Source organism: Squalius cephalus (genome assembly GCF_949319135.1).
Source record: "Squalius cephalus genome assembly, chromosome: 22".
In the NCBI taxonomy this organism is placed as follows: Eukaryota; Metazoa; Chordata; class Actinopteri; order Cypriniformes; family Leuciscidae; genus Squalius; species Squalius cephalus.
Genome location: NC_137143.1, coordinates 32,498,712 through 32,513,711, shown reverse-complemented (window position 1 = coordinate 32,513,711; position 15,000 = coordinate 32,498,712). Strand labels below are relative to the sequence as shown.

Here is a 15,000-nt window from a genome sequence, read left to right as displayed (position 1 = left end):
TATATATATATATATATATATATAATTTTTATTTAATTGCTTTTTTATTTAATTGCTTTTTTATTTAATACAATTTTTTTTATTTATTAAATTTAATAATTTATTAAAATTAAAACAATAATTTTTCCAGCAAAATCTGTATTGTCTGTTTCAGTTTTTCTAAATTCCGTTTTTATTGTTTAATTATATTTTGATTAAAAGCATGTTTAATAATTTTTTTTTTTAAACTTTAGCAATGTATTTTTACTATGAATTATTATTTTATTTTTTTGGGAAATTTGATTTTGATTATTTTTGATTATTTAACACAAATTTATTATCAAAAACGCTGGTATGAATGCATAAAACTTAAACAAGAGACTCTTTGCAAGAGACATTTAATGTTTAAATTAAAACATGGATAAATAATTGAAAATAATGTTATAATAAACTATTATTATGAGTATTGTAGTGCTACTAACTGTACTAAAGCAGTAAGCCCTGCGAAGCCGTGATTTACAGTGAGTTTACAACAGCTGAGGGTTAGGCATGACGCGGAGCGGGTTACTCCATAAAAATATTAATTTAATATTTATTTTATTCATAAAATATACACCAGCAACAAAAAATCTAACGTTGTAACACATTTATTCCTCCGCCAAGCAATGTAGTTCCATTGCGCAGTAACACTAATGTAATGCGGTCACAGGTGTGTGTGTGTGTGTGTGTGTGGAGTCATTTACAACGGCTTCGAACGCGGCTCAACCAATCAGAATCAAGGACCGGAACTATCCGTTTTATAATATAAAGTTTTCTCGCCGGTGAATGACACATGACATTGGTTTTGCAGGAACGTTGTCTCCGGTCTTCTTGGCTGTCGTTCATGGCTTTGGACTGAGATTTGCAGGGAATGCGTGACGTAGTGCTATCAGGCTAAAGTTAGCATTGTCCCAGATGTCCTACTGCACCTTTAACGTTTTCCCGTTGATGTTCCTCCGACTCTCAGGTGAAGAGGGAGCCCGACGGGTCTGACGGACGATGACAAACGGATTAAACTGAAGCGTTTCTTCACTATGTTGTTCTTCGTGCAAAGAAGCTAGCGAATAAAACACTGACACAATGATGAACAATAATATTCGCAATAACATTTCAGTAATCGTTTTACTGAATAATTAAGTAAACCTAATTTCTTACTTTATCTTTGTAAAGAAACCTCATTGCTTAACTGTCTCAGACGACGACATCACTTCCTGTCGGCCACCGTAACTTCTGTTGGGTGCAGTTCGCAACCTCACCACTAGATGCCGCTAAAATTGACTTTTAACGCTTTCCCGTTGCTGTTCTTCCATATCTCAGGTGAAGAGGGAGCCCGGCGAAAACGGGACGAGTCTGACGGACGATGAGCTGGTGTCCATGTCGGTCCGCGAGCTCAACCAGCACCTGCGCGGTCTGTCCAAAGAGGAGATCCTGCAGCTGAAGCAGCGCCGGCGCACGCTGAAGAACCGAGGCTACGCCGCTAGCTGCCGCGTCAAGCGCGTCACTCAGAAGGAGGAGCTCGAGAGGCAGAAGGCGGAGCTTCAGCAGGAGGTGGAGAAACTGGCTTCGGAAAACGCCAGTATGAAAGTGGAGCTGGACGCGCTTCGCTCCAAATACGAGGCTCTCCAGAGCTTCGCCAGAACTGTGGCCCGAGGGCCCGTTTCTAACGCGCCCGTACCCGTGTCCCACCGCGGGCACTTGGCCTCCGTCATCGGGCCCCTCGTTCCCGGAAAGGTGGGAGCCACCAGTGTTATCACGATAGTCAAATCGAAAACCGACGCGAGGTCTTAGTACGGCACGCAGACGAAGGGTTGGTCAGTGCATGAGGGTTTAGGTGCGGGACTCGTCGTTCTCTTCTCCATCTCAGACAGACTGATCCGTTTTTGCTGCGATGCTCTCTATAATGTGGCTTACCAAAAGCGTGAAAGCACATCTAGGACGGTTTATTCACTTGGGCTTCCAAAACGAAAATCTCCAAATTACTTAAAAGTCTAAAAACATGCAGCCAAATTTTTCCTGGTGGATTGTGTGTAATATTGCTGTGAGATTTGTAATTTTTTGTACAAATATTGGCGACTTCGTATTGTGTTTTTCACATGGGGTCCAAGTGTTTTATTGATGTGTGATCATTCAGTGTTTTATGTTGTTGGAAATGTACTTTTTATACAGCGTTGTGTTTTTTGTTCTGTTTTTGGATATCTACTGTTTCGCCATTTTTCCGTCCTTTTGTTTACGGACTGCAGGCACAAAACACTTTAAACCGTTCAGACTTCCAAACTCTTCCACCGTCTGGAACTGAAGGAGAGAGTATCAGCCAATGAGGAACTCCCTTTACCTGAGCCTAATTTATGCACTGACCAATCACTGATGGGCAGGAGGAGTGGAGGCGGAGTCAAATCAGCTAATGTTGTTCATATGGTAGCTATCAGAATATTGCCACCAGTTTATGTGCTCCAGTCGTCGGTTTCAAGACAGGAGATCATTTTTATCGGCAAGGCAATAACATGTTTATGTTGTGCAACGTTAAATGAGGTTTTGTTTGCTTTGTGTAAACCTTCTCTTGTCATTTGGTTGTGGTGTACTGCTTATTTCATGTTCAGCGAAGGTTCAAATGTCTCTCGTTGTCTGTAGATCCAGAGATTTATTTAATTTTTTTCCTGTGCCAGTTTTTTTTTTTTTTTTTTTACTAAGAATGAGAAAAAAAAAACTAGTTTCTGTTATTGAAAGACTGACTGAAAGACATAAACTGGTGAAATCTCACAAGCTTTACCATAACTTTGTTGCTGTGACATTTGCGTAACGTATTCTAAGAATCTTTGTCTATATGGTGGAGTCTTGAATTTTATATAAAAAAAAAAATGACAGAGTATCTTGCATTATTTATAAAACATTTAAAAAAAAGAATTCTAAAGTTGTTTGATAGCTCTCTTTTTTGCAATTGTACCAAAAGTGGCTTAACTATTGAAGTCAATAGCTTTTTCTAGTGACTAGGCGCGTAAAACTGTGGACTAGCGCGTGTGGTGTGATTTGTACTGGTGAGGTGGCGGTGTTGTTTACGACGTGGATGTGATGCTCTTATCTTCTGATTTCAGCTCAGCGCAGGCGACGAGCGCCGCTTACCCAGAATCCCTGCAATAGTTTGTACGCGGTTTGTGTGTTCCATGTTTAAGTGGACGGGACACAAACTGAGGAGGGAAAGTGGCCGTATCGCCTGTGTTTGAGTCCTTTTTATGTGACGTGTGATTTTTATATATTTTTGGTGTAATATGTTTCTATGGTATATTTGTTGTTGTTTTTTTCTTCTTTTTTCTGTTGTTTTCTTTAAATGCCAGGGAAGTGATTCCTTTAAACGCACTGATTTAAACAAGCGATGTGATGTACGTTTGCTCTTCAATAATGCAAAGCTGCTCAAAATATTCCTTTTCTCAACCTTTAAAACAAAGAAAGATCTGTCTCTATCCCTATTATTCTCTTTTTTTTTTTGCCAAAATACTTTCTCCATTAGGAAAAGATGTAAAACTCAGAGCTGTTGTAATGCTGCGTTCATGTCTGTACAATAATTATTAGAGATGCACCGATACTAAATTTCTCCGCCGATACAGAAAGCTGATTATTAAGAATATCTACCGATAGCCGATTATTCAGAATGATATCTACCAATAGCCGATTATTCAGAATATCTACCGATACCAATAGCCGATTATTCAGAATATCTACCGATACCGATAGCCGATTATTCAGAACGATATCTACCGATAGCCGATTATTCAGAACGATATCTACCGATACCAATAGCCGATTACTCAGAACGATATCTACCGATACCGATAGCCGATTATTCAGAATGATATTTGCCGATACCAATAGCCGATTACTCAGAACGATATCTACCGATACCGATAGCCGATTATTCAGAATGATATTTGCCGATACCAATAGCCGATTACTCAGAACGATATCTACCGATACCGATAGCCGATTATTCAGAATGATATTTGCCGATACCGATAGCCGATTATTCAGAATGATATTTGCCGATACCGATAGCCGATTATTCAGAATGATATTTGCCAATACCCATAGCCGATTATTCAGAATGATATCTGCCGATAGCCGATTATTCAGAACTATATCTACCGATACCAATAGCCGATTATTCAGAATGATATTTGCCGATAGCCGATTATTCAGAATGATATCTACCGATAGCCGATTATTCAGAATGATATTTGCCGATACCCATAGCCGATTATTCAGAATGATATCTACCGATAGCCGATTATTCAGAACGATATCTACCGATACCAATAGCCGATTATTCAGAATGATATTTGCCGATACCGATAGCCGATTATTCAGAATGATATTTGCCGATACCGATAGCCGATTATTCAGAATAATATTTGCCGATACCGATAGCCGATTATTCAGAACGATATCTACCGATACCAATAGCCGATTATTCAGAATGATATTTGCCGATACCGATAGCCGATTATTCAGAATGATATTTGCCGATACCGATAGCCGATTATTCAGAATGATATTTGCCGATACCGATAGCCGATTATTCAGAATGATATTTGCCGATACCGATAGCCGATTATTCAGAACGATATCTACCGATACCAATAGCCGATTATTCAGAATAATATTTGCCGATACCAATAGCCGATTATTCAGAATGATATTTGCTGATACCGATAGCCGATTATTCAGAATGATATTTGCCGATACCGATAGCCGATTATTCAGAACGATATCTACCGATACCAATAGCCGATTATTCAGAATGATATTTGCCGATACCGATAGCCGATTATTCAGAATGATATCTACCGATACCGATAGCCGATTATTCAGAATGATATTTGCCGATACCGATAGCCGATTATTCAGTATGATATCTACCGATAGCCGATTATTCAGAATGATATCTGCCGATACCGATAGCGATTATTCAGAATGATATCTACCGATAGCCGATTATTCAGAATGATATTTACCGATACCGATAGCGATTATTCAGAATGATATCTACCGATAGCCGATTATTCAGAATGATATCTACCGATAGCCGATTATTCAGAATGATATCTGCCGATACCGATAGCGATTATTCAGAATGATATTTGCCGATACCGATAGCCGATTATTCAGAATGATATCTGCCGATACCGATAGCGATTATTCAGAATGATATCTGCCGATACCGATAGCGATTATTCAGAATGATATCTGCCGATACCGATAGCCGATTATTCAGAATGATATCTGCCGATAGCCGATTATTCAGAATGATATCTACCGATAGCCGATTATTCAGAATGATATCTACCGATAGCCGATTATTCAGAATGATATCTGCCGATACCGATAGCGATTATTCAGAATGATATTTGCCGATACCGATAGCGATTATTCAGAATGATATCTGCCGATACCGATAGCGATTATTCAGAATGATATCTACCGATAGCCGATTATTCAGAATGATATCTGCCGATACCGATAGCCGATTATTCAGAATTATATCTGCCGATACCGATAGCCGATTATTCAGAATGATATCTGCCGATACCGATGGTTTGATTTTCTTAAGGTAAAAAATCTCTCCCTAATAATGCTATAAACTATACAGGGAACCCTCTCATTTGGTACTTTGCTATAAAATTAGAGGTTAAAATTAACAACAGAGCCTAAACTATTACATTCAACTGCTATTTATTTTCAGATATAATAAATTGTACGATAATTCAGATTATCAGTGAAGTACTGGGATAAAAGTTTATAGTTCAGATATAAACACTGATGTCTATGGTAGTGATCAAAACAGAGTAAATCACCTTTTAAATGTAACTTGATGCTTCAAATAAAGATTGTACCAATTACATTGTTACACCAGTAGGTGGCGACAAGTGACTGTTAAAAAATGTATTTGTCATTGAATCATTCACTCAAGAGATCAAAAACGCTGATTCAACCAGTACTGAAACAATCCTTTATGAGTGAGTCATTGAATCATTCACTCGAGATTTGTTAAAAAAAACTGATTCATCCAGTACTAAAACAAGTCTTTATGAGTGAGTCATTGAATCATTCACTTGAGATTTGTTCAAAAACGCTGATTCATCCAGTAATGAAACAAGTCTTTATGAGTGAGTCATTGAATCATTCACTCGAGATTTGTTAAAAAAAACTGATTCATCCAGTACTAAAACAAGTCTTTATGAGTGAGTCATTGAATCATTCACTCGAGATTTGTTCAAAAACGCTGATTCATCCAGTACTGAAACAAGTCTTTATGAGTGAGTCATTGAATCATTCATTCAAACAAACTTTTTTTAAATAGACTGCAGCAATTAACATTTTGTCAGAAGCTCTCGTGAATTGCATGTTATTTTGTTTAGTTGTCTATTCAGAATTGTGATTGTGAAGCTCTAACGCCACAGTTGCAAAAACGTTTGGAAAGATATAAAGAACAGTTTGGTATCGTCAGTAATTGCGCTATAATGTGAACGCAGTATTAACGCTTATCACAAGATTCTCCATTGTTTAGTCTGATCTTGTGACTAAAGGCCACATCTGCTTCAACAGATTTGAGCTTCTCATCGATGATATAACAGTGACTTCACCCAGTCCCGCCGCACTGATCTGGCATTTTAAGAACCAATTCATTGTAGGTATATTTGTACGACTTTTTTTTTATCGATGTAAATCAACAGAAATAACTTCCTCTGACTGGCTAATCTGTGAAATCGTTTTGTAACAAAGTCTTTGCTCCATCTCGGCATTGCTTTCGTAACCAATGGTAGCGGTTTTGTGGCGTGTCCGGCATTGTATAGGCGGTTTTGAAGACTAAAAAAAATTCTTCTAGCTTACTCGCAAACGATGATGATGATGATGATGATGATGATGACGATGTGATTTTCGTTGAAGTGTTCGTGTGTCAGGTAGCACTACTGCCCAATAATGACGTTCTCCGATCTCTCTTCCAGGAGGAGTGGCTTGTTGTCGTTATGGTCGTCGTGGTGACTTGTGATCCTATATGCAAATCAGCTGGTGGTAGGGAGGGGTCACGACCTCTCGGTAGGAGTAGTTTTCTGTCCTTGAAGTTGTCGTCCGTAAAAGCGCAACATTTCTGCAAAAAAAGAAAGCGATCGCCGTCTAGATTTACCCAACAAGGGCTTTGCAACTGAGCATTTAACCATCATTCTTCTTTCCTGTTAGAAACAGTGCCGTGTCCCAGGAGGCCGTTCGCTTCCTAACAGTGAAGTAAGACAATCCTGTTTGTAGCCAAAACACACACACACACACACACACACACACACGGCGGAATCTCTTTAATCATCCTTCCCTCAGGTCATTTTAAAAATAAAATTAAAAATTGAGTGTTCACTAGAGGGGTCCAAGACCCTATCGGACTTTTGTCACACTTGAACCACGAATACACACAAAAAACGTTTTGTGGTTGAAATTTTAAAAAGTAACAAATCCTTCCATCGCGTGTCAGTTTGACCCTCTTAGGAATGAATGGAATGCGAGGAATGCTTCAGTGCACATAGAAAAACCTAAAAATGCTCAAAATTCAAACTAAAACTTAATAATTATAAATAATTAATTATTATTAAATTATTATATTATATTATTATATTATATTATATAAATAATTATTAAAAATAATTTTATAATGTCTTCATGTGTATCTGAATGCATAGTGAAGAGAACTGACTTTAGGACCCAGAGGAACAGCTCATTTGCTCCATATAGAGCTATGTTTATATACTGTCTATGGCTATAAGCCCATCTAGCGTCATGAAATATCATCTAATATATTTTTTTCTTCACAAGAGGTCGGCAAACACACCCAATGTAAGATATTTCGAGCTGAATTAAAAGGCTTATGCATGAAATATTGAGTTATTTTGAATTTAAGTTGTGAGGAATGTGCTTAAATTACTATGTATTTATTTATTATTTATGTATTGATCAAATCTAGTCATTTAAATGCAAATCAAATAAAAACAATTGCATTCAAAAATAGAAACTATTATCAAAATGAAGTTTTCTTGACATAAAAATAAAATAATAATTGTTTAGGGCTTCAGGTCATTTTGACCCGCGAGGGGAAGATGTGTTATAAAGTGCGAGGGAAGGATGAGGTAAATCACTCGATCTGATTGGATGGTAGCGAGTCCACTATCGCCGCGGTTCTCCCGCGATCTGCGGAGGTCAGAGAGTCCCGAGCGCCGGGCTGTTGCTGGGCAGAGCCTGAACTACCTTTAAATCCAAAGCTTTGTCCTACTTCTCCTGCAAACTCCCAGACTCACACATTATCTTGACTTTTATTCGCTCTTGTCACGCCCTGATGTGTTTCTGCTCGACTTCAGGGCCTCGTGGGACACGCATTAAGATGTTTCATTTCAGGCTGAAGAAAAATGAGTGCAAATCTTCAAAGAGTTAATTTCTCCCGTTTGCTGTCAGGGTGTAACGGAGACCTGGCGTTTTCCCTGTTCGGGAAGGTTTCAATCATTAATATCTTTTTTTTTTTTTTTTTTTTTTTTGCTGACTTTTCCTGTAGATTTGCCCTGTATTTCTCAGCACTATTACTGGTGTTGGTCATAACCGGAAACAAACGCTCTCTATAAGTGAAATAACATGATTTTTGAGCTTATTAATATTGGATTTTCACCCTTTTTCCAACTTTTCCTCCCCTTTTCAGCGACTCGACGAGCTGTTCATACAGTATCTGATGTAAACGGTCAGAAATGTCAAGCTATAAATTGCTGTGAGTTTATTACGATGGATTTTTTTTTTTCGTCTAAAAAGAAACATTGTTTTTCTGTATGGGGTGTATTAAATTAAGATATAGTTCTTTGTATTGGGAAATATAGATACCGTGAAAGTCCATTTAATTGTAAGTATTTATCAACTAAGTTATTGTACTTTTTGCAATTTGTAGATAAGGAATATAATGTATTGGTATATAATGATGAAATTAACTGTATCAGTCAGTCTGGGGCGTCCTTTAATTTATTGATGTATATACTGTATGTTTGTTGATATACAGCTTACTTTATTTTGTATATGACTAATAAATACATTTTGAAAAACACCTGGTTTGTGAGGATTTGCTTCATTTGTCTCAGTTGTCATTTAATGACCTAATTGAACATGCATAAGAAATATTCCTGAATTAAAACCTTTTTTTAGGTGTGCCATGAATAGCATCGCCACATTTTATTTTTTTATTTTTTTCCATGGACCCTGAAAAGCGAGGCAGAGAGAGAGAGAGAGAGAGAGAGAAAGGTACAGATGACCTAGTTTGAGCTGCTCTCGGCGGGTGTATTTCTGGCCTGACATTAGTAAAACATGACAGACTCATGAGGGACGTCTGTGCTGTGACATTAGACAGATCTGTGTTTACTGAACATCATCATCATCATCATCATCACTGATGTCACTTCCTCCTCTTCATCACCGGCTTTACTCTCCTGATAAATGAGTGTTGAATTAATGGAAATAAACTGATTTATGGTCACGAATCCTCCTGTTTTTTGTTCACAACAGGAGCAATTGTGACCATAAATCAGTTTATTCGGCTAATGTTTTGATGGCATAACGTGCATATTTTTATTTAGTGCTGGGCAACGATTAATCGCATCCAAAATAAAAGTTTGTGTTTACGTGTGTGTGTGTACTGTGTATAAGTATTTTGTGTATATATATATATATATATATATATATATATATAAATACACACAATTGCATGTATATATTTAAGAAAAATTGGTTATTTATATATAAAATATGTATATTTATATATTATGTATAAATATATATACAGTATATACGTACATGCAAATATTTCTTAAATATATACATGCATATGTGTGTATTTATACAAAATAATTAAACACAGTACACACACATATATTATGTAAACACAAACTTTTATTTTGGATGCGATTAACAATCGCCTTAAATCGCCTTTCAATTAAAAAAAAAATTTTTTTTTAATTGAAATAAAATCAAGGTTTTTGATTTCCAGGCCATGATCATTAATAATCCAGCAAACAGGGAACGTTCTCTCAAAGTTATACACAAACGTTCTCTCAAAGTTACGATAATAGAACGTTCAAAGTTATCTGGCTTTTATTAATGTTTGCACAAAAACATTATTTATATGTCATTGATGGAATGTTTTTAACTGAGATGTTTTTTTTTTTAATGTTACTACTTGTTTCAGAATGTTCCGAGGACTATGAAAAGTAACGTTCCCGTGATATTTGCAGAATATTAAAATGAAATGTTCCTTTAACGTTCGCATTAAGTCTTTAAAAAAATGTTTTGAACTTTTAGAGAAAATTAAAAAATAATGGGAATGTTACCAAAATGTTATCTTAAAATAGAAAAAATGTCTATAGTGAGCATATACTCATCTTTGCTGGGAATATTTTGTCGACTAGAAAAATTCACTATTTAAAAAAAAAAAAAAATCTTATAAAGGTGTAGGATGAATAGCCTATTATTTACACATTGTAATTACAACATCTTTTCATTATGTCACTACATTTTAGCTTGTTAGATTTTTGACTGTTTTTAGATAAAGCACTATAATATCTGAATCTTGACTGAGTCAGTATTAGATCGCTTATGATTTATTTATTCTGTTAATGATTTTTGCATCATCTTTTTGAGGTGAAAAATATGAAAATATGGTAAATGTGAGATCACTCTTTTATAGAATCACTTTACTAATTTCAGTCTGAGACACACTAATTTATACAGACTTCTATATCCTGTAATAACTGCTGATTATAAAACAGGCTTTGTTCAGTCTTTTGTTCTGCTGAAAGACCCTGTAACACTGTCGAAATCCGTTCATCCGGGTCTCTAGGGGGCAGTAGAGCCTCTTTCCCGCTAATATCAGCGCTTGAATAGCGCGCGCATCGGGGACGTGTGGAAAACGCGGGCTGGATTTCATTCTGCAGAGAGGCGTTAAAATTAATTTGTTTACTGACACATCCGAAATATGAAATGGAATAATGGCTAAATAATAAATGTGATCTGTAAACCATACGTTGAAATGTTGTTTGGATTTAAACAGACGCTGCTTTTGTCAGTCCGGATCCAAATGTTGAGAAACTCCAGTCCGTTTTTAACGGCCGTTGCCGTGAGCGGAAGCGCTCGTGTGTAAACAAACATGCCGATCAAGATTTAACTTCACACACGCAGGTAAAACGCTTAGAAATATGATTTACCTGTAATATTTCTGCTTTACACGGTTGTAAACTTTAACAAAGCTGTTTGGTCATTTATATAGTGTGTTTTAGGAGATTTTAACCATATATATGAGCAGAGCTGAGTCTGTTTGGTTTGATGTGTTTAATATCATGATGTGTTTCAGTCATGGAGAGTTATGAAGATTTTATTCAGAGACTTTATAACAGTCATCATAATGATGATGATGATGATGATGACGACTCGCAGAAATCTTCATCAGTGATCGTGTTTCATGGAGCTCATATTCTTCCTCCTCTGGTATGAACATCATCAGCATCACATTCAGATCTTCTCATTATACATGCACATATATATATATATATAAATTTTTTTTTTTCTAAATGTCATAATCATTTGTTAACAACAAACAAGTATTCATTACTTCAATGAGCTCATTGTTTCTGCCTTAAATTATTAAATTGTTGCTTTGAAATTGTGTATTTTGAAAAGTGATACACAAATAAATGTGAATTGAATTGAATATATATGTGTGTGTGTGTGTGTAAGCTGAACGAGCAGCAGAGAGACGAGATGAGACGACTGCGAGAAGCAGCTGTGAGTCTGATGAAGAGGAGGAGCGAGGAAGAGTCTCTCATCAGCGTGAGTTTCACACACACTTCATAGACGTGATGACCTGATACTGATTATTATGTTTACAGTATTTAATGGCTCATAAATGATATATAATGGTTTATGTATGCTGCTTTTTATTAAAGCTTCAATCTAGAAATCATACATCAGAATTAACCCTTAACCCTCTGGTGCTCTTCGTCATTTCTGACTGAACATTTTTACATTTGTTTTATTTACGACACTTGGTAACGGTAACTTGGTAAAGGTTTTGCCACTTCCTGTGTGAACCCCAAAAGAAAAATCATGGATATGATAGAACAGGTTTAATGGTCCTGAAAAAATAGTTTCACACTCACTGAACGCTCATTTTTGAAATATCAAGCTCAAATTTTGAACACAACTTGTTTAGATTTATGGTTTCGATTTTTTAAAATATATATTTCATAAACATTTTTTTCATTTTTCATAACAATAAACGTAAAATTCTTAACTTTAAAAAATGTATAAAAAATAACTTTTTATTTTTAACTTTACTTTTTAAAACTTAACTTACGTCTGTGTTCTAAAGCATTCAAGATTTACGACAGTTTAAGTTGGACATTTAATTTACTTTTCTATGCACAAAAAGTGAATAAATAGATTATAAATACAGTGTAAATATAATTTAGAACCATAAAATCCCCTAAAATGCAAAATATTAAATAAAAAACATCAAACTAAAATATAGTACATTCATTTCATTAAAAAAAAAAGTAAAAAAATCTGTCATTTCTGACCGACGTACCAGAGGGTGGTGCGGTCAGCAAGCTTTGAGAAACACTATATTGATATTTGAAATCACCAAAACAAACACGCCCCTCTCTATAGCTCCGCCCCCAAATCATTGAACATGCAATGCAACACAGGCACCTCCCCCTAACGAGTGGACACGCCCCTTACTGCTGATTGGCTACAAGTGTGTTTTGGTGCTCGGTCCGATCCACGGCGTTCCTCAGTAATCGCTTACTGCACCTTTAATTCATCTTCATAATAAAATGATTTGTGAACATTGTTTCATAGTTTATCTTTAATGCACAGTAGAAATTCAGCTTACTGTAATTTGATACTTTTGTAACATGGTATTAAAAGCCAAGTCACCTTTATTTATACAGCGCTTTTTACAATACAGGTTGTTTTAAAGCAGCTTTACAGAGATGACAGGAAAATAATGCACCACAGTTTCAGAAAAATAAACTTTTATCATATATTTATATTGTGCTCTTCCTCACATTATATGTCAGTTCACCGACGTGAGGCTCAGTGATGCTGAACGACACGCGTACAAGAGTGATGACATCATCTCATCCGCTCCGCTCACGTCAACCGGCCGATCAGCCAATCAGCTGCGAGCTTTTCCGGGTGAAACCGGTTCGCTGCAGAACAGCCAGATCACGGTTCGGTTTGAGGGCGTCGGATGCGGAACGCACAGACCAGCTGACCCACCTGACGTCCACATGATGATGATGTCATCGGGGTACGTGACCAATGACAACACTGATGTCACGTGTCATTCCAGCTGGATTGAAGGAGCCGCCCACTTGGATACGACACAACGAAACACTACAGGAAGTGACATAATCAGTCACGCTCCAGTAGATGGAGCATTTTTAGAGGAAAAGGAGGAGGTCGTAAATAATGTTCCAGAACTGGAAAACCCTCAATCTGACCCGGATGAGGGTCCGTATCGGATGAGCCTTCAAAACCTACTAAAGAAATCCCAGGAGTACCGGCGGCGCCAGCGCGAAGCCCGAGCGCTCAAACCCGAGCCCGACGAGCACAGCCTGTCCGATAAGGAGAACCAGGAACTGCTTCCCAAACACCCGTGCAAGACAGAACCGAGGAAAACCAGGGAGAAGAGGAAGGAGAACACGGATCACGTGATCAATAACGCTCTGATTGACACTCTTCCTCAGGCCACGTCTACATCACTTCCTGTTAAATCCAAATCTTTGTTCGTCTCCAAACAGACTCCGGTCCGCATCTCCGGATCTAAGAGATTCACTAACATCCCAACGCCCCAGTTCTGCTTAAGTCCCGTACGCTGCGTCAAAAAATCCAGCAGGATTCCCGGTCCGGTTCGGAAAACCCTGAGCGAGTCCGAGTCTGATCCCAACATCTCGTTGAGTAAAGCTGGGATGATGTCGGAGCAAACGGAGCAGATCGCTCAGCTGGAGCTGAACCTGTCCAGTCTTAAAGCGCTGATCTCAGACCTGGAGTCGACGCTCACGCTCTCACAGAAACACCCCGCCACCGTCACTCTCAGTCCGGCGCTCCAGCTAGAGGATTGTGGGATTGGGGAAGAGAACTCAAACTCAAGTCAAACGCTCCGTCTAGAGGATTGTGGGATAGGGCAAGAGAACTCAAACTCCATCCAAACCAGTCATTCAGTCGTAGGCCTCAATCATTCTGGGAAAACCAGCACAGATGAAGCAGAGAGCTCTCTGATTGGCTCGTCGTACAATGTCGACGCCCCCTCCAGTCTGTGGACGCAGTTGACCCCTGAGACGAGAGGTCACGAGGTCGTGTCTCGGGTCAAACGGAGGCTCCTGATGAACGAGTGCGACGCTAGATCCAGCTCGCCTAGAGGTAGAGCTGTGTGTTTAACACACTCACACACTTCTCCCGCTCAAACATTACACTCTTTATGTTAATTGTTCTGGACTATTTTTTAGTTTGAGGGAATTTTATGGTACTAAGTAATATTTATGCAATTATTATGATCCATTTGTGCTGGGCAACAGTTAATCACGTTTCCAAAATAAAAGTTTGTGTTTACCTGATATATGTGTGTGTGTGTGTGTACTGGGTATAATTATTTAGTGTATATAAATACACACACACACACATGCATGTATATATTAAACGTGAATAATCGTTGCCCAGCACAAAATATAATACAATTAATTAATCCATATATAATCCAAATAATCCATATTTTTATGTGAGTTTATATTAACTATTAACTGCCTCAATAATCTCTTAATTATTGCTTATTAATAGTTGGTGAGGTTGTTAAGTCTCGGTTAGGGACGCACCGATATGAACATTTTGGCCGATAAATCTAAATCCACGTTTTTCTATAATTTT

General features: G+C 37.5%; 2 protein-coding genes across 8 annotated transcripts in view; both read left to right on the top strand.

Annotated features, from left to right (window-relative positions):
- The window catches only part of mafgb (v-maf avian musculoaponeurotic fibrosarcoma oncogene homolog Gb), a 29,261-nt gene extending 27,369 nt beyond the window's left edge, over window positions 1-1,892 (top strand). For all 6 annotated transcript variants that reach the window (XM_079857836.1, XM_079857839.1, XM_079857837.1 and 3 more), the window contains one exon: window positions 1,336-1,892. In XM_079857836.1, the coding sequence (XP_079713962.1) occupies window positions 1,336-1,806 (471 nt within the window). In that variant the 3' untranslated portion in view covers window positions 1,807-1,892. The remainder of the gene's footprint in view (window positions 1-1,335) is intronic.
- Window positions 1,893-11,179: 9,287 nt separating this feature from the next.
- Window positions 11,180-15,000, top strand: part of cp110 (centriolar coiled-coil protein 110) — a 13,767-nt gene continuing 9,946 nt past the window's right edge. For both annotated transcript variants that reach the window (XM_079858042.1, XM_079858043.1), the window contains exons 1-4: window positions 11,180-11,253; window positions 11,426-11,559; window positions 11,809-11,901; window positions 13,155-14,499. In XM_079858042.1, the coding sequence (XP_079714168.1) occupies window positions 11,428-11,559; window positions 11,809-11,901; window positions 13,155-14,499 (1,570 nt within the window). In that variant the 5' untranslated portion in view covers window positions 11,180-11,253; window positions 11,426-11,427. The remainder of the gene's footprint in view (window positions 11,254-11,425; window positions 11,560-11,808; window positions 11,902-13,154; window positions 14,500-15,000) is intronic.